Consider the following 26,047-nt stretch of genomic DNA (forward strand, 5'->3'; position numbering starts at 1 on the left):
GTATCATGGAATGGCCTTATTCCAGAGAGGAAACACAGTCTCTGATTAAATGCCCTTAGCAGGCAGGGACAGGACACAGCTGGGGTTTGAATCAGGCTAAATCCCATCCGATTGGAAATCAAGAAGCTGGTGCTTTCGAAGATTATAAATCTGGAAAGCAGCAGAGACGAGGGGCTATGAGTCCCTGGCTCAAGGCAGGTAGTGCCACTTCTCTGGCTGTTAGTGCTGGTTCTTTCTGGCTGATGCTCCCAGAATAACTGTAAAGATGGATATGGGAAGGGATATGATTTCAAAGCTGGGACTAGTCAACCCACGCTCCCCCCTTCAAAAAGAGAAGTAATTAAAATCTTGGAGAAGATGTAATTGAGAATATGGAATGTTGTGGAAATGAGGAAAACTTGAAATAGAATGCCAGAAACTCTTGTTTCCTGTTTCCATGTTTTTCTGAAAGGCATAAGTGCAATGTTACATATAAGAGCTTAAGGCTGGCAAGTCTATTAGCTTACTGTTACCAGTGGCTTTAGGTCATGGGATTCTGTCTCATGTGACTTGCCTTGGCTTTGTGGTGTGTGTATATATATCCCATTTGAGGAAACCGCTCGGCAGCATTTACTGTGGTTGCGTCTCTGTTCTAGGCCATGAATTGACTTAGGGATGCCATTGCCAAGATGAAGACATTCAAGAGGAGCAAGGTAACTTCTTTCTCAGGCAGCCGTGTGGATGCTAGAGCCGTGGGCACGTCTGGCTATCTCTGGCGGATTCTCTCTGTACCGTATGCCCCATCCATGCCAACAGTCCACGCCTCGGGTCTCATTGCTCTAATTGTTTTCTTTTGAAGCCAGGCTTCACACATTTTATTTACATGCTTTATTTTTCATTTTATGAACAAATCGATAACTAGGCTTACTCTTTATTGCACTAGATTAGTTTTATTTATTCCTTTTGAATTTGATTAAAAAGCTGTCAAAACAAAAGTCTACATTTTTATCAGCAGAATGCTTTCACAAAACTGGATATGAGATGTGTTCAGCTAGAACATACTTTTCAAAATAAAACAATGTTTGATATATTCTAGACAGTTACCCTTTTGTTTATCCATGACAACTGAAACTAACCATCAAGTGGATAAAACAATCCAAGTCTAGTCAAGTAATCCTTAGGGCATATGGAAAAAAAAAAAAGGCTTTTTAAAAAGTTCTTTCTAGATGGATTTAATGTAATTCACCAATAAAGCATCCTCAGAAGCGTAATAAAAATTCTACATAAAATGACATAGCCAGGGCAAAGGAAGATATACAGTTTGATGAAGATTCAAAATGGATGCTAACATTAAAAATGAGTGGTCATGCAATTCCTGTATCATATAAAGATCAAAATTCCAGGGCCCTGATTTTGCTTCTCATTTATAAGACAGTATGTTTATGGGACTGCAGATAATGTGTGTGTGCGTGTGTGTGTAAAATCTCCAATGACAAATGTTTTGAACTGTCATTTTTCTTCAAAAACACCATTCAACATGTTGTATTTGCAAATTTCACCATATAGCATTGAGGATAACTGGGCTATATTTTATATTTGCACATAGAAATGTTCCTGAGAGATGAAATATATCTATTTTAGTGGAAAACCTAATCTCCTTTGTTCATTTAAAAATTATTAATTTCTGACTTCTCTGTTGGTTTGCCTCATGTATAAGTAGGAGTATGGGAACACGCCTGAGGCGGCCAGTGAGAAGGCTCACTGTGCGCACATATACCCATACTGACCACACTCATACTCACAGAGTTATACACCCAGTGCCTGGGAGCAGCATTAAAACTGCTTTTTGGGTATGTGCTGTGCTCCTCATATTACTTAACAGTGTGGAGCATGCATAATGAATGCCTCGAGGTGCTAGAGGGAACAGAAATGAAGGGGTTAATGTAGAACACATATAGGCAAATATTGTCAACTATTTTATTCAAATGTTTGGAACTTAAACACAAAATTATCATTAAGTTTTCACAAAACGAGGCATCTGTCGCTTGAAAGGAAAAAAATATTTCAGAAATATGTTTACAGAAATGTAAAAATATTAGGCATTGAGACAGATGTGAACATATTCAGTAAGTTGTCTTGTCTGTCAGTCTTCCTCTGAGCCGAAGATCTTATTGTACTCACTCAGCATGAGCTCAGCTATCTGGTTTTGGTATACCATATGTACCGCCATGTTCCCCATTTCATCTTCAGCTCGCAGAAGGGTGGGTCCAAATACAATCCCCAGGCTTTGTGTGGACATGAGGTTCTTAGAGGCTTTGTCCACTATCCTGGAGGAGGAGGGGAAAGAGAGAGGATTCCATGAGTTGAAGTGAAATTGTGGCTACTTTTGACTTATAAAATTCTGTGTTCATGAGTTCTTTTTCTTTTTTAAATTTCAATTTAAAGAAAGAGAAGGCAGTGATTGGCTTGGCAAAACAGAGAATGCAATGCAGGTGAAACATTTTTCTAGTTCTACAAAAACGGTAACTACCATAACATTCTTTAGTCTTCTACTCTTTACACTTTATTGTATGAAAATAGGACCTATGGCTTTGGGGAGAAGGATTCATTGCCTTGTACAACTTTTTATCCCCATAGTACCTGGACATCGTGAGTGCTCAATAAATGTAGAATGAATGAATAAATAAACAGCAATAGTTACTGTGGAGAGTTAACAAGAGTCAGCCTTTGAAATGTTTATAGTCAGGGGCACCTGGGTAGATCAGTCAATTAAGCATCTGACTTCAGCGCAGGTCATGATCTCGTGATTTGTGAGTTCAAGCCCCGTCTCGGGCTCTGTAGTGACAGCTCAGAGCCTGAAGCCTGCTTCAGATTCTGTGTCTCCCTCTGTCTCTTCCCTGTTCACACACACTCTCTCTCTTTCTCTCTCTCTCTCTTTTAATTAAAGAAATTTTTTGAAAAGTTTATAGTCAATAGAGGAAACAGGTGAGGCATGCCTAAAATATGTGAGAATCCAAACACAATAAATAGAACAATATATGCGTAGTTGATGATGGAAAGTAGACATAGACCAAAAAAATAATAAGTTTTTAGTGATTGGAATCAGAAAATTTTTCCTCACAAATGTGAACTGGAATATAATTTTAGAGAAGGTAGGTTTTGAGACAATTAGGTATATAGCAAAATTCTAAGTGTCTCCATTCTTTTTGGACATCCAATTTAGCTTACACTTTAATAAAATACAGAATCCAGTAGCATTTTCAGAAAAAAAGAGTCCCACTGGAATCGAAGAAATGTTTGCTTGTGTGAGGACTTTCTGGGGAGCTGGAGTTGGAACACCCATGAAACGGTTTTATTAATGGTTAACGCCCTGCCTGTTTCAACACAGGACTCTTAAAAGGAAAATAAAGCCCCATCCTATATATTGAGACTATTAAACAGTGATGCTTATTCTTACCATTAGAGATTATTTCATTTTATATTACAGGTGAAAAGGCTGAGGTTTTAGTGATGTTAAAGAAATAGGGATAGCATATGGAAGGACAGGGTACTAAGAAATACTAAACTCTTCACTCTACCAGACATCCTGACCCAAGAGAAATATGAGTGCAGAAAAGAAAGTGAGGCCAAGGAACTTTATCACAAGGCAGTCAGGTCTCCATCTCAGAGCTCACTGTTGGACCCTGGGATGCTGGACTTTAGAGGATCCTTTGTTTGGTCCTCTATCAGAGGAGGCAGGAAACCTTGCTTTATTTATCTTTTCATAAACTCAGTTTGCTAAAATACTCGTTCTGTGACAAAGAAACTATGCCTTCTCTCTCTTGAATGAGACTGAGAAGGACCAACACCACTGATCTATGACTCCCTACAGCACACGTGCATGGCCAGCAAAATGCCTTTGATTTGCTCAATATAAACAAAATTAAGTATGGTTCTAAATAATTGTATCATCATCTCATTTAATCCTCATAATAATTCCACAAGGAGGCTTCTATTATGAAGTCCATTTTACACATGAAAACACTGAGGCGGAGAGAGGTCAAGTGCCTGATGTCATCCAGAGCTGAGTTTCAAACCCACGCAGGTTGGTTGCAATGCCTTTGGAAGCATCATCATGGTATGTGTTATGACTCCTATCCTTAATTACTGGGCCAGTGTGTCATTCTTCCTTCTCCCATAACATTATAAGATCCTTCCATAAAAGGTCTGAATTTGTATTCCCCACTGCAGAATTATGATTGACAGCCTGATTCTAATAGATTTATTGTGGGCGAAGTTACTCTCAAATTTCAACTAAATATTAACGGTACTCTGCCTCCCGTTTTCACTTTGTTTTTCCTGCTTTCAATGGAGAGCATTTACACCTGTGAGCAGCACTGACTTTGCTACATTTTGGAAAGTGTTCTCATATTTTAGAGTGTCCGTGAGTTATCAGAGACCTCAAGTTTAAAGTTTCCTTTGGAATATAAGAAACCCTGATACTTTGTAACTGCATTTACCAAAAGTCTGTGGAATGATTTAAACATTCTCCTAACCTGGAGTGGGAAATGAATGGAGTGAATGAGGCTTTGCTTCATTTTAAAATACCTATTTATGTCAGTTTAACATCTTTCTTGAGCCTTTCCCAGAATGTCTTATTATAAAAGTCATTAGTAAGATTCACTGTGAAGGAAAAACAGACTTTCCTCTTTTGATTTTGAAGTAAAACCTTTCTGTGATACTCCTTCATTGACTTTATCACAAGTTTAAAAAACTCATTAAAGGCAAATAAGGAAAGAAATATACTAATCAAGTGAGTACAAATTAGGCAAAAGTGGCCTTAACAACTTTAGCCATAGCTACAAGTTGATAAGAGTTTTCCAGCAGAGAACAGGGCTCAGAGATAATAGAGCACGGAGAAGGTAGAAAAGAAGCAAGAAAGTATTGATAGTGTGAAGCCAAATCACTGATATAAGGCATCTTGACTAACAGGTAGAAGAAAATTAAGACTGGAGTCCAGGGAGACTGGAAGGGGAAAGGGATGATGTGAAGATTGATTTGAGGATTGAAGATGTATTTCCTATTTGATAATAGCTATAATTTTAATTTGTAGAGGAACAGTGAAATTTGGGAGAGTTGGGAGACAGAATTACATCAAACTTAACAAAGATGAGGCTAGAAATCAAGGGAATCCAAGAGCTCAGTATTGGAGAGGGAGGTCGGGGCTGTCCGGAGGATGCAAGAGTATCCTGCAAGAGGCCTACAGTATCCGGAGAAAATTGATTGATTGATTGATTGTGTGTGTGTGTGTGTGTGTGTGTGTGGTGGGGGGAAGGGTGACTCAGCTTTCCAAGGCATACCAGAAAGTTACAGCATGTAGAACATGGGCCATGAAGGAAGAGAAAGAAGGATGAAATGGGGTAGACTAGTTTTCAATTTTCCTAGGTTCTTCTTATTTTTCCTGCTCAGCCAAAGGCCTGGTCTTTGAATCCAGAGTAGGGCCAAATCTAGAGGAGGAAACCAAGACTGAGTTTAAATAGGATGAGGAGTAGGAGGCTAGCACTCCATGTCAGAACCCACCTCAAGGAAGATTTCTCTGTCTTAGCCAGTGGGTTATGCAAGAGGACTCTTGTAAGGGATTTCTGCCAATGCATCAGTTTCCTAAATTTCCTGTGGACAAATGTTCATTTTGTGCTTTTATGCATGTGTCAGTGTGAAATATTCACTCCATCTCAAACTAGTATCCTTTCTGTCCATGTCTCTGCACACTTTCTGCTTGATTTTAATAGACTCAGCTTTAGCGTTATGAGTGCTTTAGCTTTGAAATAATCTTGTTAGTAGATTTTACTACACAACACATAGTTTGTTACATTTGCATTACTGCAGATTAAATTTCCTTAACAGCTTGGAGTTCTCTACTGATTTTGGATAGTCAAGTAACTTGGAGTAACTTTTAGAAAAATCAAATGTAGTAAAGGAAGAAAGTTCATAAGATAATGTGGATGTGTATTAAATAGAACACAGTCATCTTTCTTATTCAGTGTTACAGAATGTGTGTGTGTGTTTATGTGTATTTCATTGGCAATTTTTTTTTCTGAATGTCAACCAACCAGCAATTGGTGTGTTGAGAAATCAAACTTTTTGGTTAGAAAAGATACTGAAAATGAGGACCAATTTGGGGTTGAAGTCACCTTCTACCTAATTATATGATTCCTGTAGCTAGACAAATACATTCTCATATCAGTGTTTAAATTGGATTAGACTCCTTTCTAATAGTGGGTAGACATTTCTATCGAAGACCTCCCAATATTGGGTGTGTGTTGGAAAATGTATTAAGGTCATTATGAACTTTCTTCTTCAAATGTGAACTTACCTATGCCCTATCTCAATAAACTGTTAAATAGTTCAGTGGTTGATTTAGGATCATAGGGAATCAACCAGAATTTCAAAGTATAGCTAGAATATTATTTTGAAAAATTATTTAAATTTCAAGGGTTGTTTGTTTTGTTCTGTTTTTACCTCAAATTGATGGATTTCAAAATTTCTACTCCTACTGTGAGGGCCAGCTGTGTGTTGTGAGTGCCATTTTATCTAAAGACTTCAACTAGTAAATGCATGTAGAGGAGAAACATAGGCTATTGAAAGAAAGAAAAGCTGTTCATGGAAAAAAATCCAGTCTTATACCCAAGGCAGAAAACTCTCAAAAGCAATTAAGTTGTACTTCCAGTAGCTTAAAATGCAGTTGAGTTGTATATTTGGAAGGAAGGATCTGATTCAGAAACCATGTACATTTTTACTATGGGTCTGATAATACCTTTTACTAATGTGAGCTCTGCAAAACCCCCTTTCTGTGATATGATTTACAAAAAAATAGCACGCCAAAGTTAAGTTTTGGAGAAAATTATATGCCATTTTTCTTCTTGGAAATTCACAATACACAATAGCATAATAAAGGCTCTGAAAAGTCCTGCAGAAAAAAAATATCCCTGCTCCTCTTTGTTTGACTTGTGTCTTCCTCAACTGACTTGGATGTCATAAATTTTTTCCCTAAGGAGCGTGAATTAGGAAACACTGCTCTTGCTGGTTTTGCTAAAGGCCTACTATGTAAGTTTGAAAGTCTTAGGGATTTTACTCTCCTATGCCACCTGGTTTTGGAACTTTGTAGAAGCTCACTCAAAGAGGTCAGATTGTGGTCATTTCTGGAAAGTTCCACACCTCTGGCAGGGCTTAGATTTCATTAGGCCTTAAACTCCATGGCAGTGTTGTAAATTTTGAGCTACAATTTAACCTGTTTTTAGCAAAGAAATGAAAGAACTCTCCCTTCTATGGCAAAACAAAGACTAAAAGGCAAAAGAACACATCGGAATGAGAAAGGTGAGAGCAAAGACATGGTTGAAAGATTAATGTACAGTGCATTGATGGATGGGCAAGGAGGTGCAAAAACATTCAGATCTTATAACAATATTTGGGAATTCCTCTACATGGTTGTTTACTCACCATTAATTTATTCCCAGAAATGCTCACGGCAAAGATTCTAAGCAACGTGAAGAGCTCAACATTTAGTGACTGTGAATGCTTGTCTAATAGAAAAAAGACCCCAACCTGCATTCTTTTGAAAATGGCTATTTATTAATACTGCTTAGTTTAAAATAGTCTGACAAAAATAATTATGATTTTTAAAATTTGTTCCTGAAGTATCACTTGATATACATTCACTGTAAAAGCAATTCTAATACTGTGAAATAAAATTCAAGTTTATAAAATCTTGAAATGGGTAAGAATTCATTTTTCTGGCAAGAACTGAAAAAATGATATACAGTTTACCGCGTAGAAAGGAGAGGAAATGCCAGGGCTGCTTTTTGTCGGGTCCAAATGGAAGGAGAAATGATCCATCAATTTAAGATTATTTTAGAAATAATCTATGATCCAGTGCTACAGATGTTGGACCCCAGACAAAAAAATCCTTGCAGCCTTATGCTGGGTAACTTTTTTTTCCCAAAAGTGAGCTGAATTGCAAACCCAAAGAAATTTTTTAGTTGCTTTAAATCACTACCAAATGACTCAAACTGAAAGAGAGCTTTACTGTAAAACTCAAAATTAATGCTGAATTAAGAAGACCAAAGCATTTAATAATAGTCCAGTTCCAAACAAATATACAGATGCAAACTTGCTTTTAACTCTGTTCTTTGCTGTTACCATAGTGACTTGCAAAGGAAGTTGAAAGCCACATAATTGCCTGCAGGACAACTCTCAAGTTATTGGAGGTGGACTAGAAGTGTTCCCTTCCCTATCTCCGGAATGCTAGTATTTTCCAACACACATAACTTTAGGATGGTTTAACTTAAATGGGGAAATTGCGGTAGTAAATGTTTTCTTGCCATCAGGTCAGACCTACCTCCCAAAATATAGCTTATCCACTGTAAGTGAGGTGTTACTTTTGACTTTGACCACTTAAGGGAAGAGAAGCTGTTAAAAATAGAATACATTTTCAATGTGCTTGGCTTCTGTTTCTTATGTGCTACAACTATTTTCGGGGGATCCTTGCTAACCATAGCTTGCTACCCTCAATTTGCACAAATTATGCTGCTTGCATTGGCCTCTTTCTTTCTTTCTTTCTTTCTTTCTTTCTTTCTTTCTTTCTTTCTTTCTTTCTTTCTTTCTTTCTTCTTTCCTTCCTTCCTTCCTTCTTTTCTTTTCCTTTCTTGCTCTCTTGCTTTCCTTCTTTCTGTCTTTCTCTCTCTCTTTCCTGCCCCCTCTCTCTTTTTATTTCTTTCTTCATTCTTTCTTTTTTTCTTCCTTTCTTTCTTTCCTTCCTTCTTTCCTTCTAATAAGATTGGGGACTAAGAGGATTTCAACTTTCTCCCTTATAAAAGCGGAAGAACTTTCACAAATGTTTTTTGTATTTAACACTAATGTGTGCTGAGGTGGTCATTCACTGGTAATTCAGCTATTTAAGAAAAAAATTTTTAATGTTTAATTTTGAGAGAGAGAGAGAGAGAGAGACAGAGACAGAGAGAGAGACAGAGAGAGAAAGAGAGAGAGGGAGACACAGAATCCAAAGCAGGCTCCAGGCTCTAAGCTGTCAACACAGAGACCAACCTGGGGCTCAAACTTGTAAACCGCAAGATCATGACCTGAGCCAAAGTTGGACACTTAACCAACTGAGCCATCCAGCCGCCTCCAGTAATTCAGCTCTTTTTAATATGTTATAAATCAATTCATTTAAACTAATTATAAAGTACTCAATTTTGTACTTAAGTATTATTATTTTCCAAAGCAAGTTAACAACTATCATTCTAAATGGGAATCATGGCTATTTTTTTTTGAAATTTTTACTTTTAAATAATATTGAAAACCACGTGCATGTAATTCTTTCAAAGCACATTATGGAAAAGGAGCTTTATATGGCAATTGCATATTTGTAGATGACATAACCTTGTTCTTTGCATTTATTAAATACCTTTTGTATACTGATTTCAATGCAGAAGATTGAAACATTTGTAATTATTGTTTCATTCTTTCATTGAGACATTATAGGGAGACTATAAAGCATCTTTAAAGAAATATTCAGAATATGTAATAATATAGGAGGACACCATAAAGAAAAAAAAAAAATGAAAAGCCCCTGGGCTTCAAAATGACTTATTGCTAGGGGAATATATATTCTATAAGGTAACACCGCCAGAAATAAAATGGATTTTTATAGCTTTGGCTATAAATCTTATATAATAGATATCAAAAAGGAACACTAACAGTAATTACTATTTGTTGAATATCTATTATGTGCTAATTATTGAGCTTCAAATATATCACAATTTCTAAAGGCAGATTTAAAAAATCAGCTTTATTTTTTTGCATTTAAAGTAACATTCTATTAGAATTTGAAAACTCTTAAAAAGCATAATAAAGAAAAAAGCCCACCAGTAACCATGAACAGTAACTCAATGTAACTATTATTCATTCATAAACATCTCTTGAGTGCCGACTAGGTGTTGGATACTGTTGTGGATGTCAGGGAGAGTACAGTGAGTAAACCAGACAAAAATCCCTGCCCATATGAAGCCTATAAGCTAATGGGAGAACCAGACAACATAATACACCAATCAATATAAAATGTGATTTTAGGCACTGAAGTACAAGAAAAACTGAAAAGTAGTAGTTCTTCCACTGATCCTGGGAACCTTTTGAAAAATCCTAGTCAACCGGAATTCGTCTCTAGAGATTCTTGTTTACTTAGTATGGGTGTGGTCCGCCTGCCTGCAGATAATGTAGCCCTCAGATAATTCTACTGAGCAGAGGGTAGTGGGAAATGCTACCTGTAACAGACCAGGTACTCAGGGAACCAGTTTGAAGGAAGGGACCAGAAGCAGAGACTCGGTTAGTTGCAAACACCAGGAAAGGGAAAATCTCAGGCAGGGAAGAGTAGGTTCAAAGCCCCAGGGGTAGGGTTGTGCTTAGTGGTTCTAGAAATAGAGAAAGGGCTGGAAATAGTGTGGCTGAAGACTGGAGAGGGAGGCAAATGAGGTAGGGATCTCACAGGCCTTGATTAAAGTTTAGGTTCTAATGACGAGAATGTGGGAATCCATTCTTGCTTGAGCAGGAGAATGACACTGCCAATATTTAGATGATATGAAGTGTAAATAATTTATCTTCATTTGTATTTGAGAAAATGCTTTTGACATAATTTGTGTACAACATTTTTCACTTTGATCATGAGCAATTCTCATGTCTTCTGTATATAATACCTATTATTTCCTCATTACCTTAGATGGCACAGAATGGCTTTTACCCTAAACCCTATAACTTCTTAGTATAGGTGAAATTGATATATAAAAACATCTTTCCATGTATTCCTCCTCCACACTTTGGAGTATTTCTTTGGGCAGTGGTTCCTAACCAGGGGCAATTTGGGGCCCCATCCCTACCCCAGGAGACATTTGGCAATGTTGGAGACATTTTTGATTGTTGTGATTGGGGGTTGGGGGGGACTTGCTACTGGCAGTGTGTGGGTAGAGGCAAAGAATGCTGCTAAATGTCCCACAGTGCACAGGACAGCCCTTCATCACAAAGAAGTATCCAGCCTAAGATGTCGATAGTGTTGCGGTTGAGAAACTCTGTCTTATGGTAAAATATAAGATTGTAATGACTAGATCAGTGGTTCTCAACCTTGACCATTCATGAGGTTAATTTGAAAGCCATGTTAAAACACAGATGGCTGAGCTCCACCTGCAGATTTCCTATTCCCCAAGTGCACAGACTTGAGAATCTGCGTTCCCTCCAACTTCTTGGATGATGATTCTGCTCCTCCTGGACCACACTTTGAGGACTCGCAGTAGAACTTAAGTTACGGCTCTTCCTTTCTTAAAATATGGAAACATGTGGGAGAGCCTGCTAGTCCTATTAACATCATTATCACCTGGTATTATTCTTTTTAAAATAGTTGCCAACTGATAGGCATTTTTCAATGGTCTCTCATTCTTCACATTTAGGATTCTTTGAATTTAGGAAATATATGCAAAGTTAAAGGAAAAATAGCCCTGTGGTGGATATCCTCTTCTGTGAATAGCGGTTCATATCTCCTGCTCCCTTTCTTATTGAGAGCATGTAATTTTGTTTGCTTGCTAGTTTAATCCATTTTATTTATCTTGTATGACAAAACTAATGCATGGTCTTTGGGGAAAATGTTCTAATCGAGAGTATCTGTAATAAAAAAGTAAATATCTCCTGTATCCTAGTCAAACTTCTTAATGATAACTATAATTAACAGATGGATGTTCCTTCTGGGTGTTTTTCTATCTATCTATCTATCTATCATATATACTTTTTCTTAAAAAATGAAATAAAAATATATAACATGTTACAATGTGCTTTCCCCCTCCTTGACTATATATCGTGGGCATCTTTCCAAGTCAGTATATATAAAAATACCTCATCCTTTTTTAAAAGTTGTTACATTTCATATTACAGAAATACCTTAACTTACTTAACCATTTCCCTGCTGCTTGGTTTTTAGGTTACTTTTAATTCTCTGCTATTCCAGACAATAAACATCCTTGGATGTATAGATGTGTAAGTTTTTTATGTATTAAGAAGCATAATATTTCATTTTTGTTGTATTTATATTCTCCCAATTTTTCTGTTCTTTAATTTATTTATATTTACCATTGCATTTGTCATTATAAAATTCACCCATTTAAAGATATCAGATAAATATCATGAATGTTTTCTTCTAGTTTTAAATAATTTTATTTTTTAACATACGCTCTAATTCAGCTTAAATATATTTTAGTGGGTGAAATATGATGGTAATCTAAATTTATTTTTTGTAAAAGCTAGCTGGTTCCCCCAATAACATTTGGTTGCATAAATTGCCCATTCTCCATTGATTTGTGATGTTACATTTTGAGGGCAGTTTTCTATAGTCACCGACATGCACAGCTGGAATATTTTACTTTGCTGATGAGCTCTGTATGCATTCTAAACTAGCATTTTGTTGTTTAAATCATATTAACCTTATTATATATATTAGGGCTATCCCGCATATTCTTTTCCTTTCTCAGATGTGAAATAAAATTTTCAGGTGAAAAGAATGAGCCTGATAATGATTGAATAATTTGACCAAAGCCATGTAGGAGGTAGAAGAGCCCAGATTAAGATGCAGACCTTTATTAGTATGGGATCTGGGTAGTCTTTCCACAAATAATTGAGATCTAACAATTTTAAGTTTGAAATCAAGAAGTTTCTTCATAGTGAAGCCTGAGGCCTATGGAAGACTGGGGGAGAGGGGTGAGTTAGAGTCAACAAGAAGTCTTGGGTAATATATTTTGATGTTTTAATTCATATCCAAGGATATATTTACAGAATTGAGAAGGGTGTTTTTAGGTAGAAGAAAAACCAAATTAATCTGGATTATTTTTTTCTCCAGATTCACACAGTGTTTTAAATTTTGAAAATGTTCATTTCTCATTGTGAATGGAAATACACAATTGGCAGAGCAGTTTGAAGATTTCAGGTATGGTTTCCCTTAGGTGTTTTCTTTCAAGTTTCAACGCGGTTTTGGCCATCCACATTTGACCACGTTCACAGTAAGAGAGGTCTTAATTTTTATGCCCCTGAGCACTGCCAGTCCGCCTGGAGCTACTGATCATATCCCCATCCTCGGAGGACATTGATTTTGGGTAAAAGGCTAGGAAATATATCACATATTGAGATAATCTTTAGAAAGGAAAACAGTAAGTTCATCATTATTCTCTACCTGAATTTGTTTAATAAGGCAGTTAAGAAGACTAGTATATCACAGAAACATTTTTATACAGAACATTGAGGATTGTGCATGGATCAGCATTAATTAGGCCAACCAGAATAAACCACCTAATTATAAAATATTAGTGGAAAATATAGAACTTAAATATTTGCCTTGTGATGTTAGATAAAACCAAAGGGAATGCTATCAATATGCAAAGTCAGAATTCATCAACTTTCTAGTTTTCCTTTTCACATAGGTGAAGAGAACAGCTAAGGACATTGATATCAAATCTTCAGTAGTTTTTTTGAAAATTGTCTCCTTGCTTTAAAGATTCCAGAATAGCTGAAAAAGAATGAGTTGCAGTTCGGATATCATCATTCAGTCATCTATGCTTAATTTTACTTTCTGAGGAAAAAAAAAGCAACTTTCAGCAACTTTTTTTTGTACAGTGATTTGACTTTAGGAGACACACTGCACAACCAGGGAGCACCAACTGAACGGGCCCTGCACAGGGATGCACTTCTCGCAGTGGAGGGTGCGGGCGGAAGGTGTTGGATTTGGGAAAGAGAACAGTTAGAGAAGTCCTGATGGCTGAGTGCAGAAAGCCAGAATACGGAAGAAAAAGTCATCTTTCCTCTTGTAAATCCAGCTCCTGGAATTAGGCCAGACTGACTTCACCTCCACATGCAGAATTCAAGTTGTGAAAACAGCCTAGGCTGCTTCAAAAGATTCATACTTATTATAGAAAACTTAGGAAAATGCAGATAAGTTGAAACAGAAAATTAAAATCCATCATAATTCTATCACGTAGACATCTCTGCTATTAACGTTTGTTTTTTGATGTTTCCATATGTGTACTGGAAAAATACTGTGAGCATTTGTCAAGTTTATTAAATGTTCTAGACATAGAAAGGCCATGAGTTGCCCATCAGGAGGTATTCAGGGTTGGTCAAGATTCTTCTATTAGACTTCAAATTTAAAATGTGGTTTAGGCTCCCAGATTAAAACAAAAGAATGGACATTCTGGGAAAGTCAGACTATTATTTGAGAGGAGGTGGGATGATATATAATAACTAAGGTTTCTTCCCCACCCTTCTTTGTATTTCTTACAGTTCCCCAAGATTCAGCAGGCAGTATTTTGAGCTCAGTGAAAGGATGATGGAGCAGAAAAGCAGAGAACATGTTTTGGAGGTTTGCAAGAGAGGAAATGTGAATTCCAAGGACTGTACCTTTGACTTATAAATGCCTAGATGCCCAAGGACCCACAGTTGTCACTTTGGCCTAACCAGCACATTGGAAAGTAGATGAAGAGCCAGGCCACCCTCCTACCAGACAAGAGATTGATTCTCTGGACTGAGATAAGGAGAGTCAGGGCTAAGATATTGAGACTTTGGCGAAGTCTTACATGTGGGCCAGTACTGGGCTCCACCTGTCCTCTTCCTGGAACATGCACACCGTTAGAAAGTTTGAGAATTCTGAGACTGGAGAGATCCAGATTCTTCTTAGGGAAAACCCAAGGATAAAGCAGGATTTCAGTTTCTCATATTCAATATATCAGAAATAGATAGAAATTATTTCATGGTATATCTAGGTAAAGGTGACATAAGAGAGCCATATAGAGTTCTGCCTGAATAGTGACTGTAACCCAGATCTGGACTGGAAGATGGAGATGATGACAGAAATCCAGAAATGAATGAAGATCAGCTTGGACAGGTGGTAACAGCCAGGTAACTTTCTACCCTGCTGATCTGTTTTATTATCTTTTCCAGTAGAATGGAAACATCTTAAGCACCAGGATTTCATCTGTTTTTGTTTAGGGCTGTATCTCTAGACCAAGATTAGCATTTGGCTCATAATACTAGGAGCTCAATAAATATTTATTGAGCTACTGTATAAATGGATGCTCTCCCTGCCCTGTCCCCCAAAATGCTTAGGCTGTACATAGCCCTCTGAACTAGAAATGAACCAGAAAATGTCTAGAAGACACACTGAGTTGACTAAATAATTTAGAGGAATGGGCCTTGAAAGGGAAATTAGTTTTGATTCTGGCACACTAATTACATTTTTTGCACACCTGAGTTTCATTCTTACTTGGTGATAATGAGAACCTAAAAACAGCAGAGATGAAGGAGTGAATATTTCTGACTAGCTTGTTAGGGGCCTATAATTGTACAGCATGCTTTTCCTTCCTATGTACTATTGACAATGAATTTCCAACATGTACCCAGTTTGAACAAAATTGGAGAAAGGGACTTAGAATAGAATGTAATTTTTATCTGGTTTATATTATGGATGGTTGAAGTTAAAGATAATGACACCATCTAAAATCTGACCACCAAATTCCATTTTAGGTAAAATGCCCGATGTATCTGCAAAAATACAAACCCTTTCAAAATGTGTATAATGCTTGGCTCAAAGACAGAAACTATTTATTTTGCTTTTACATATATAAATTTATAATCTGTACTGTGGTAGAGAAATAAAATGTGCCAGTTTCTGCATATGTCCTTGTACATATGGATGTAGGACTAACTCATGATTCTATTGTTCAGCTCACCCATTTGTAATTACCTGTTATAATAAGTTCTATGAGCAGGATAAAATGTGTCATTTTTTTAGGTACCACAATGAATCCCTACACTGGGCTGTATAAAAGGGTCTTCTAGTTTCTAGGCTGCTTATGGACCATTCCTATATTTACCAATTTGACAATTTGGATGAAGAAATGGACCACTTAGATTCCCTGCCTAGTGTAGGAAATGAGGTTAGCAGATGACCTTAGTTGTCTCCTTCAAGATTTACTTCAACTGCAGTGAGTCACCTTGCCCGAGGGCTTTGACTGACCCACTAAAGAGATAAATATGGCCATTTCCTCTCACTGTGGGACAGCATGGATGGGCTGCATTGACTCCAGAGCTTCCTGTGGGATTGGCTGAAATTTTGTTGTGTCCATATCTTGATTAAACTTCTGCCCAATCTTACTCTTATCTTCTCTCTTCCAGAGGTCAATCCCTAGTAAATACCCTGCATGTCAAACTCCATTTCAGGAGCTCCCTGTAAAGAACATACTGTGATTATTGGTTCTAAAAGTGGTCCAAGAAAGTCAGCAAAGATAGGAATTTGGAGCTGGGTCACTTGCTGGCAATCAAGAGTGTGTTGTGATGACAGCCAAGTGCAGTTGTGTCTTGGCACAGGGTAGCATTCCAGTTGTTAAACCTCTCACTGGTGGTGAATTGGGATGTTATATCCATGAAGGAGATACTAGTAGTTGACGTAATATGTTAAGCATTAAAAAATAATGGTGGGAGTTTGTGGATAGTAAATGCAAGATCAATGAGATTGAAGGGCCATTACTAAGCACTACTGATTCTCTTCAAAAACATTGTTTGCAATTATAGAGCTTTTATCTTGTAAATTAGAGTTTACTGTAGGAATGTCCATTTCAGAAGTAGGCTTTTGGATAACAATGGGAATGATGAAATGCTGACATAACAGAGGCCAGGTGGTAGGACTTAATTGCTACAAGCCAGGTAGATGCAGTTGCAATAAAAAGCATCAGGGCCATGGGCAGCCAAGGGGACCTGACTCACAAATTATGAAGACAGAATAGAATATGAAATCCCCAAAAACAAAGTCAATGGGCACCAAGAAGGATGCTATTCATCTTGTGTCATTGTATTAGAATGATCTATGTAGTCATTGGTTTACAGGCTACTGCTGCTCCTGAGCACTCAGGGCTTCCTGACCAGGAGCCAGCAGGACAGAAGGGTGACTGTCTAGGCAGGGATCAATAAGCCCGATCCAGTGGAGGAGGCTGAGTTGCTGTTATACAATGGGGACAGAGAATAATAAGTGTGACATCCAGATGATCCATGTGGGATCTCCAAGTTTTCTGTCACTCAGTTGTGACTGAGATTGTAGTAATGTTGTGGGGGAACAAACAAACAAACAGACTTGGGATAAAGCCATGATGCCTTGTGTATAGTACTTTCTATTTTGCAGATTCTACAAATGTTGATTTTATTGCATGTGATTACATTTACTTCTGTCAGTTGTTAGTTTATAAACAAGGAGAGAGAGATTAGGACTCATTGGTTTTCCACTATGGCTAGAGTTTTGAAAAAGCAAAGAAAAAAGAGGCAAAAAAGGAGGTCTCCAAAATTGAGACCTAAGTCTCTGAGTTTCTAAAAAATGACTAAAAAGTATCACAGGCAAATCGGGTGTGCAGCAGTGTTTAAAACTCTTGGCTAAATAACCTGTCTAAAGTTCATGCAGCCAATTAAGTCAAAAGGCTCAAATCTAGACCTTTCTATGCCTCTCTTGAGTTTTACCTGCTATCATGCATACTGAGTTTTCGTTCTTGTACATACATCTTATCATAATATTATGTGTTAGTCATAAAATATAATAATAGAGATAAGAAGGATTTTGACTTTAAAACATTGTATAAGTATAATGTACTGTGGTTATTAAATATTAAAATAATTACTCCTATTCCATTAGAACTAAACCATGTGATTTGTGTGCTTTTAGTGACTAAACGGTAAAACTCTATAGGTAACATAAGATATTTTTAAGATTATATGAACAGAGCATAAATTAACCAAAGTGAACCAAGGCTGAAATAATGTAAGCAAGCATAAAATGAAACATTTCAGTGAAGTCAAAGCAGAGTAATGTACTGCAACTGTCCTGTTCCCCTATCATGAACACACTGACTTAATTTGGCATCACGAAGGAAGAGAATAGCGTAAAGACAGAGAAAAGATAAATAGAGAAATGAAGATCATTTCAGTGTGATCATGACCAAGCCATTCATATTTCTCATATAGCCTGGAAACAATCTCATACTTATTGGAAGATGTGACCTTTAAATGTTCCTTACTTGCAAAAAGACAAATATTCTAGAAGCCGGGTGTTAGCTTGCGGAATCATCTGTCCTGCCTTCTCTTCGATTGGAGGCTACTGCAGGGAGAGTGCAAATTGTGGATGAGAAAATGTGTTACTTATTCTTTTCATTTGCAGACTTAGGGTAAGCTTCCGTTGACAGTTCCCTGATTTCTTTAACATAGCAAATCTTTAATCAGTCTAGATATGTTAAAATGTGATTTTTTTACAGTGAATTGACCTGAGTTGAGTACTTGACTTGAAATGTGTATTTTTCCCCCTCAAAAGCTGACTTGTAGGGGGAAAAAATCAGATATTCTATGATATACTTTGCCTTAGTGACAAGATGTTTTTGGGGAAATCATCCAAGCTTGAAATAAAATCTTTATTGAAAGTAATTCTACATTCATGCCAGTCAGATACATTGTAGGATTAGACCAGATATCCCTGGGGAAAACTACGGTATATGCACCAGGCAGAGTTGATTATTTGGACCTCCTGTCAGCTCTTAACTTCCTGACAATGGCTGACGCATTCACAGCCGCTACAACTCTGTTTTCATCTTTATTTTGAGAGAAAGTTAATACACTTTACCTTAACTATGCCAAATGTACTGGAAAATAACCCAGTAATAAGATATACCCCGCCTACTTACTGATATCTGTATTCAGAGACCATTTAGTTGTGCATTTAAGAACACAAACATAAGCAGCAAATGACTGAAAGATACTGTGATTATTTTTTCTACTTGAACTTTTAAGTTTTTCTGGCAAAGCCTCCTTGTGCAGTCTTAAAATCAATGTGTATCTATAGTCATGGAACCAAATAAATGGCTTTTGTTGTAAATTCCTTTCAAATGGCAGGGTAGCCTTATTATTATTATTATTATTATTATTATTATTATTATTATTATTACTATAAGAGTGATTAGGTTATCAATGTTATTTGATGTCAAAAAGAAAGACACTGGTGTGTCAGGTGATGTCTGCTTCAACTTAGAGAATCAAAAACAGCTTAGGATGTCACTTTTGGAAAAGTCATAGAATTGCTTTTTGGGCCTAAGTAACACTGTAACTAAAGAGGAGAGAAAAAGCATACCTTCCAATTTAGACTTATATTCTGATTCATTGCAAAAGCAACGTATCAGTGTAGTTCTAGAGGAAAGGAAAAGACACAAACCCCAACAGATATTTGATAATGACCAGGTTTGTTTAAAAATTCAGAACTGTATTTTTTAATTCTCATTTCTTGGTTGTGTATTCTAAAATTCATTGCGGTCACCTCATCAAAGAATGGAAGCAAGAAGATGAAATGGCCCATGACTCAAGTTTAAGGACAGAAATGCTGGTCTAGTTTTATGTTCCCCCAAATCATAACTTCCTCCCCTAAACAAAGAAGTCTCCAAGATGAGAAGAATATATATTCTAAGAACCATGTTTCCTACCTGAGCAGGTCACTGGTTAAAAAAGTTAAGTTAAAATATGTTTAAAAATTTTGGTTTTTAAATTTAAGAAGATCATAAGTGTCCTTCATTGGGTGACTGGATTAATGAACGGTTGGACATTCACACAATGGACTGTTATTCAGCAGTAAAAAGGAAAGAAATATCAAACCATGACAAGATGGGAAGGAATCTTATGACTAGGTGAAAGAGGCCAGTGTGAAAAGGCTGCATACTATATTATTCCAAGATCAGTCATTGTCAGGAGGTAGAGCACAGAGGATTTGGGGGGCAGTGAAGCCATTCAGTGTGATACTAAATGGTGGATACATGGCATTATACATTAGTCAAATCTACATAATATACAGTATTAAGAGTGAAACCTAATGTAAACTATAGAGTTCAGTTAATAATAATACACTCATAATGGTTCATCAGTTTCAACAAATGTAGCACACTAATGCAAGATGTTAACAAAAGGGAAGACTCTGTGTGTGTGTGTGTGTGTGTGTGTGTGTGTGTGTGTGTGTAGAAGTACATGGGAATACTTTATAGCTTCTGCTCAGTTTTCTATAAACCTAAATCTGTTCTGAAATATAAATTCTATTAATTAAAATAAGTAAAAAAAGAAAAAGATAATGACAGCAGATTGCATATACTCAGGGTTCAGAGGTCAATTTCCCTGCCCATCTATCCTTATGGCCACACACATTTGAATTGCTTTGCATTTTATGTCATTCACTATATCTAAAACCATATTTAAGCCTGTTTCTCCTAGGGAGACTTTAAGAATTGTATTCCTATCACTTCGTTATTTGCTTCCTTGGCATTTAAACATTCAGATTGTATTACATTGTTGTTGACATGTTTTATTTTTATCTCTAAGTTATTTCATGCACATATGCTTTATCTCCCTCAATTAGATTGCAAAATCTTTGACTTTAGGTGGCGTGTCACCTTCAACTTTACTCCTATTTTCGTTTGCAGTAGAAAGTAAAAAATACCTTCTTATCATTACAAATAGTTTTTATTTTATAGGTGACTCAAAGGTTAATTTTTTCCTCATCTGGATGCCTTTCTGCTCCGACAGAATGAGAGCAAGACTGAACAGAAATTAGGAATGGCCCATATTTTTCTATCTATAGTTGGAACAAAGCTGCCCACAGTACTCTTCTTAGCTGTTCTTTCTGAGGTCTAAGAAGGAAAGCCAAGTTCATCTGCAAAGATATTAGGTCTCTTTCCATGTCATTCCTCCTTCCCTTTCTCCTGTCTTCTCTTTTTACTTTCTTTGGAAAAAACTACAGAGAATGACCAGAGAATATAACTGGGAATACAACAATCTAAAGTAACACATCAACATATTTTTTTTGGAAAAGGGAATTCAGTAAGTGCAAAACATCATCCTCAGATGCACCATTTTCTAAGGTTTTATGAGGTAGTGTGAAATTACTTGGGTTAAGGTGTCAAAAATAGAATGCAGGAGTTATGAGGTTGTGTGGATGTAGACAGATAATGTCTACATCACCCAAGTGAGAAAGAATCCATTTCCCTGACCTATACAATTGTGTAGTGATCTAGGAGGCTTACACACCCACTTTACCACTGAAACCTGCAGAAAAAGGTGATTCCATGAGGAAGCGTTAGTCTCATTAGTGCACATCAGTTGTGCTGCCTGGGTGGAAGATCAACTCGTACAAAGAAACAGAAAACCTGGCTTTCTCCCCTGGCTCCACGATTTACTGAGCGCAGGACTTCGGGGATTCACAAACTCCTCAGCCTCAGCGTCCTCATTTGGAAATGCACCTGGTTGGACTACATGATTTCTAATTGCTTTGTACTCTAAATGCTACTGTTGAGCACTTTTATACTTAAAAAAAAAGTTGAAACCCTTTTTTCTTCCTCAAATTTGAAATAATTTGTAAGGAAAGTCAACAAACTTGTAAACACATGACAAGTATAGTTATCAACTGCAAAATAAGGGAACCCTGAAATGTTAGGGGTTTGTAGTAATGTCTTACATATATATGTGTGTACTTATATATTTATTCTCACTTTTTATCTTATATAAAGGGTGTATGTGTATAGCCTCACAAGAAGATACACATATATTTATTAAAGAATGAAACAAAAAGGCAGGCACTGGGGATTTTTAAGGAAACAGACATGAGCCTCCTGTTCTCTTGGAAGCATGAGGGTGTGTCTGTAGTCTGCATTTTTGTTTTCATAACACCTATGAAAGAATGGTGGCAATGGACCAAGAGACCCACTCTGGCAGAGGATGATACACAGGTTTGCTTTACCTGGCTGATGCTAGCTGTCTGCTCTGCAGGAAAGGACCCCAAAGTTAAAGCTGCACTGAAAACGGAGGATATGACCAACCAATAATGCCTACGTGGGATTTGGAGGGAGAATCATAGCATATGTGCCAGGAATGTGCCATTCAGTGGAAAAGCAATTTCAAAAGGAAATCAGATACATCCATAGAAGTAATGCAAGGTATTCCTGGATGAGAACAGATCTGGGAACTTGACAGGCAAACTGCTGGGGGGATTTGAACCAAGTTACCCTTAAGTGAGTCAAAAAAAAAAAAAAAAGGAGGGGGGGAGTTATAGCTGTACAGAGACGTTGAAATAGACAAATAGTGAATTTAGATATGCACTAGAATTAATTTTCAAAGATGACTATTTGAAATGGACTCAAAGAAATACACATAAAAGGGATGCGCTTTGGTGATCCTTTCAGATTAACACATACATACCTACTTCATTTAAAAAACAATTGTACAAATATCCATAATATGGATTTTTAAAATGCAGTTCCCAGTGGACTCATATGACCCCCTTACCCTGCCATGTTCTTTTGACCATATAATCGTCAAAAGATCAAGCCCTTCTGCGGTTGTATGCATATATTGAAGAGAGAGTCATAGAAAGGAAAAAAAATATAGCCCCTCAATGGTTAAAAAAATCTACTAATGTCAGTTGTTAAGTGGTAATTTTGTTAAATAATGCTAATAGAAAGAGGGAAGATATACAAGACTGCCGGATAGAAGGGTCAATGGATTCTATTTATTTTGTGTTTATACATTGTGCTCTTGTATGGCGCCTCATTGAAATGCCTTATCTGGAAGGATTACTGATATGACAACACTCCTGATTTATAGGAGCCCAATTAGGTTAAACAGTTTGATTCATTTCAATTGGATAAAAAAGTCTCTTGTTGAATCTGAATTCTTGCTTTGCAATGAACACAAACTCACATTCATTATTACTTATGGTGCTTTTCTTTATGGATGAAGCACTTCCCAGCCAAGTAGCAGTAGTCACCAGCTGATGACCATAAGGAAAGGCAAACACTGTCAGTAGAATAACATCCTTAGCCAAGTGTTTATGTTGGATACATATACAATACATAACTGTTCTTAGCTAATGATACAAAGTCGGCCTCCCCAAGTTTCTCCCTTTGTATTATTTCTTGCCACCCATGTGTTGAGCAAGATATTCTCAGGACCTAAGCCCCACACTTAAAGTAAGTTCTGCTTTTTTGCAAGCTGGATTTATTCTTTCTTGCTTCCAAGTGAATATCATGCGTCAAATAGCTCCGAGTTAGTTATAAATACAATTGTGGTGATGTGACTGTTAATGTAGTTTCCAGAGATGGTTAATTTATGTACAGAGTATCTTAAACAAAAAAGTGATCTGGACAATTTGGTATTTTAAATGTTGTCTTTTATAATCTTTTTTTGTATATTTTCTTTCTAAACCTATTGATTTATTATATTCTCAATGAAGTTGGGTTTTTTTCCCTGTAGGCAAGGAAAATATCTACATCTTCCTACAAGAACTTTATTTTCTTTCTTCTTCTTGCTCCAACTTTCCCTTGTTTTAAATTTTCTCTAACCTACAACCTGGACTTTTCAGTTGGCTGAAATAATGTTTTACTGGCATTCATCAGACCAGATTTCACTTGATAGGTTCAGCACCAAGTTGTAGGATTTGACAAACTACTGGGAGGGGAGAGGGAGGCGGTTATTAGGAGGGGGGTGAAGGAAGCTAGGTCAGACAGAAGCTGCTGCAGCCCACAACATGGCGTTAGTGGCTACAAGAAAAGAGTCCGCACAGAGGTGATAAGCAGCTAGGCAGCACAGGTTGGTAAAGATGTTTTTCAAAGCCCATGGCCAGGAGATGAGCAATATTTGCAGGAGCAACATGGTGACTCTCTAGGTCAATATGCCACCATTGGAAGGAACATTCTTACTTATTTTTCTGATGAGCATCTTTTGAGCTATGTGCTATTATTACTACCATATAAAGACGGGAGATTTGAGGCTTAGGTAGGTTGTCCAGTGCCACAAAGAAATGGTTGTGCCAAGGTTTAAACCCAGGTCATTTGGATTCAGAGTCGAACCTGTTCTAATCTTGTGTCTCTGTGCTCACACTGCATTGGTTTTTCTGTTTGTTCTTCTCTTCCCCCAGTTCTGGGTCTCTTTACTTCCCCATCAGATTGCCCCTGTCTCCGTACCCAGAGCTCTGAGCCAGCCTGTCCCTCTCCTTTCCCTGGTCCCAGCTCACTTAACCCCAGCCTGGGTAAGAGCCCCGGGCCCCTTGCTTTCCTGGCAGGAGAATAAAGACAGCTGGCAGTGAGAACAGTCTGTGAAGGAGAATATGAGCACAGCCGTGGTTATGGCTTTGCTGTCTGAGAACTCCCTCCGTCAGGGAACTGCATCGGCTTCCCACACTTGCTACATGGACAGATGTTTTCAATTATTATCACTGACAAGCCTCCGGGCCAGGTTCTCTTCTGATTGGCTGTTACTGGACTCAGAAGGGAATAAAGGAAACTGAGGCTAGGACACAAAACACCTCAGTCATCACTTTAATCATGTTTCTCCGAAGCAACTGGTTGAGTTGGACAGTTCACCCTGAGTTGGAATCCTTTTGTAAACACAGAGTCAATTTCCTTTTAAACCTTTTTTTTTTTCATTCTGGTTTCAATTTTTCTGCCCATAGTTGTCTGACATTATAAGAGAGTGAGACATTTGTCATTTCTTTACCAATTCTCTCCTTTTGTTCCTCTTCCAGAGTTTGGGTACATAACCTGAATATAGTGGGAGTTACGATTTAGTGACATTTAACTTGATACTGCCAGACCTGGCATTGCAAAGTCATCTGCAAAAATGACCTAGGTCTGATCTGGAAGCACCGATAACATCCAATGTTTTCCTCTGTAGAAACCTGGGGCTGTTCCTCCGCCTGAGGTTAGAAGCCATTTCTTGTGTAAGTTTTGCACTAAACACAGGGGTTGCTGGGAGCCATTTGACATACCCCTCCTGCATTACTGGGACTATTGTCTGCCTTTCTAGCTAATGATTTTTACCAGCCATAATTACCCTGATTTCCTTTCTTACCATCTCTGTGTGTCCTAAGAAGAGCCAATGACCAACAGATCCCGAAGAAGAGGTTATGAAGCCTCAGCATGGTCGATAGTAAAAAGAAATGTACACATGGTCCTTACAAGCCACGGTGACAACCCTTTCTTCTAAGTACCTTCTCCATCAATGGGAATAGTTATGTTTGGTACCACTCAGTCTCTAACCTTTCATTGTTTATTCTTCCCTTCCTGTTTCTATAAATTAGAAGGGAAAATTAGACCGTCAGGTGGATGAAAGCTTTTTAAATTCGTTTTTATTCCCCCATTCTTTTTGTCATTTATCTAGTTAGAAAAAATGTATTCAAGATGCTCTAGTGTTTCTGCCTATTAGTGTTATGTTCTTTTGATGTCTTGAAATTAGGTTTGTGTGTGGTCCATCTTGCTCAAGACGCCAAACTGCCTTGTCTCTGCTGCCGTGTTACAAACAGTCCCAGCCGACATGCGAGTCACCGAATGCACTTGGTAAAACAGACAAAATCCATAGAAAATCCTGAGGACCCATGTCTCTATTTTAATTTCTGAAAAATGTCTCCCTGACTTTCAAACTAAACTTTTTATTTTAAGCCCAAAGGTAAAATATTATAAGATGTTAATTCATCCTTTTCAAAAAAGGCACATGAGGGTTAAAACATATGCTTTCTTCTTCACTCAGAAAAAAAATCATTCCAACCTTTTGGGGGGCTCACATATAGCTCTAAAACAGCTGAAGCTAAAAACATCAAAGTTGGCATGACTTCAGTTATCACTGAATCAGGAAGATCAAGCCAAGTTTTTGAAGAAAACGGTTGAGCATTTTAAAAATAAAAGAAGTTAAAATGCTCTCTCTGAGCATGCTCAGTGGGAGATTTTTAAATATTTTCTTTAGGTCGGCTTTATTTTGTTTGTCACTTTGGAAACATTTCAACAAAAGCTATCTAATTAGTTTTTATTAATATTGTTCACTAATGCCCTAGACAGTGCCCAAGTGGCTGTCACCTGCCAAGGTGACATTTTCACCTTGTGCGGCAAGGGACCACTACTGCTCAGGGGAGGTGAGTTGTTTTGGTCTCTTACATCTCAGTCATCGTTTGCTTCGGTGATACAGA

General features: G+C 37.4%; 1 protein-coding gene across 4 annotated transcripts in view; it reads right to left on the reverse strand.

Annotated features, from left to right (window-relative positions):
- Positions 1-909: 909 nt before the first annotated feature.
- The window catches only part of ARHGAP15 (Rho GTPase activating protein 15), a 599,315-nt gene continuing 574,177 nt past the window's right edge, over positions 910-26,047 (reverse strand). For 3 of the 4 annotated variants that reach the window (XM_029934637.1, XM_029934641.1, XM_029934642.1), the window contains one exon: positions 910-2,306. In XM_029934637.1, coding sequence (XP_029790497.1) covers positions 2,123-2,306 — 184 coding nt within the window. In that variant the 3' untranslated portion in view covers positions 910-2,122. The remainder of the gene's footprint in view (positions 2,307-26,047) is intronic. The other variant, XM_029934639.1, reaches the window with a different exon arrangement.

This window comes from Suricata suricatta, chromosome 3 (assembly GCF_006229205.1).
Source record: "Suricata suricatta isolate VVHF042 chromosome 3, meerkat_22Aug2017_6uvM2_HiC, whole genome shotgun sequence".
Taxonomy (NCBI): Eukaryota; Metazoa; Chordata; class Mammalia; order Carnivora; family Herpestidae; genus Suricata; species Suricata suricatta.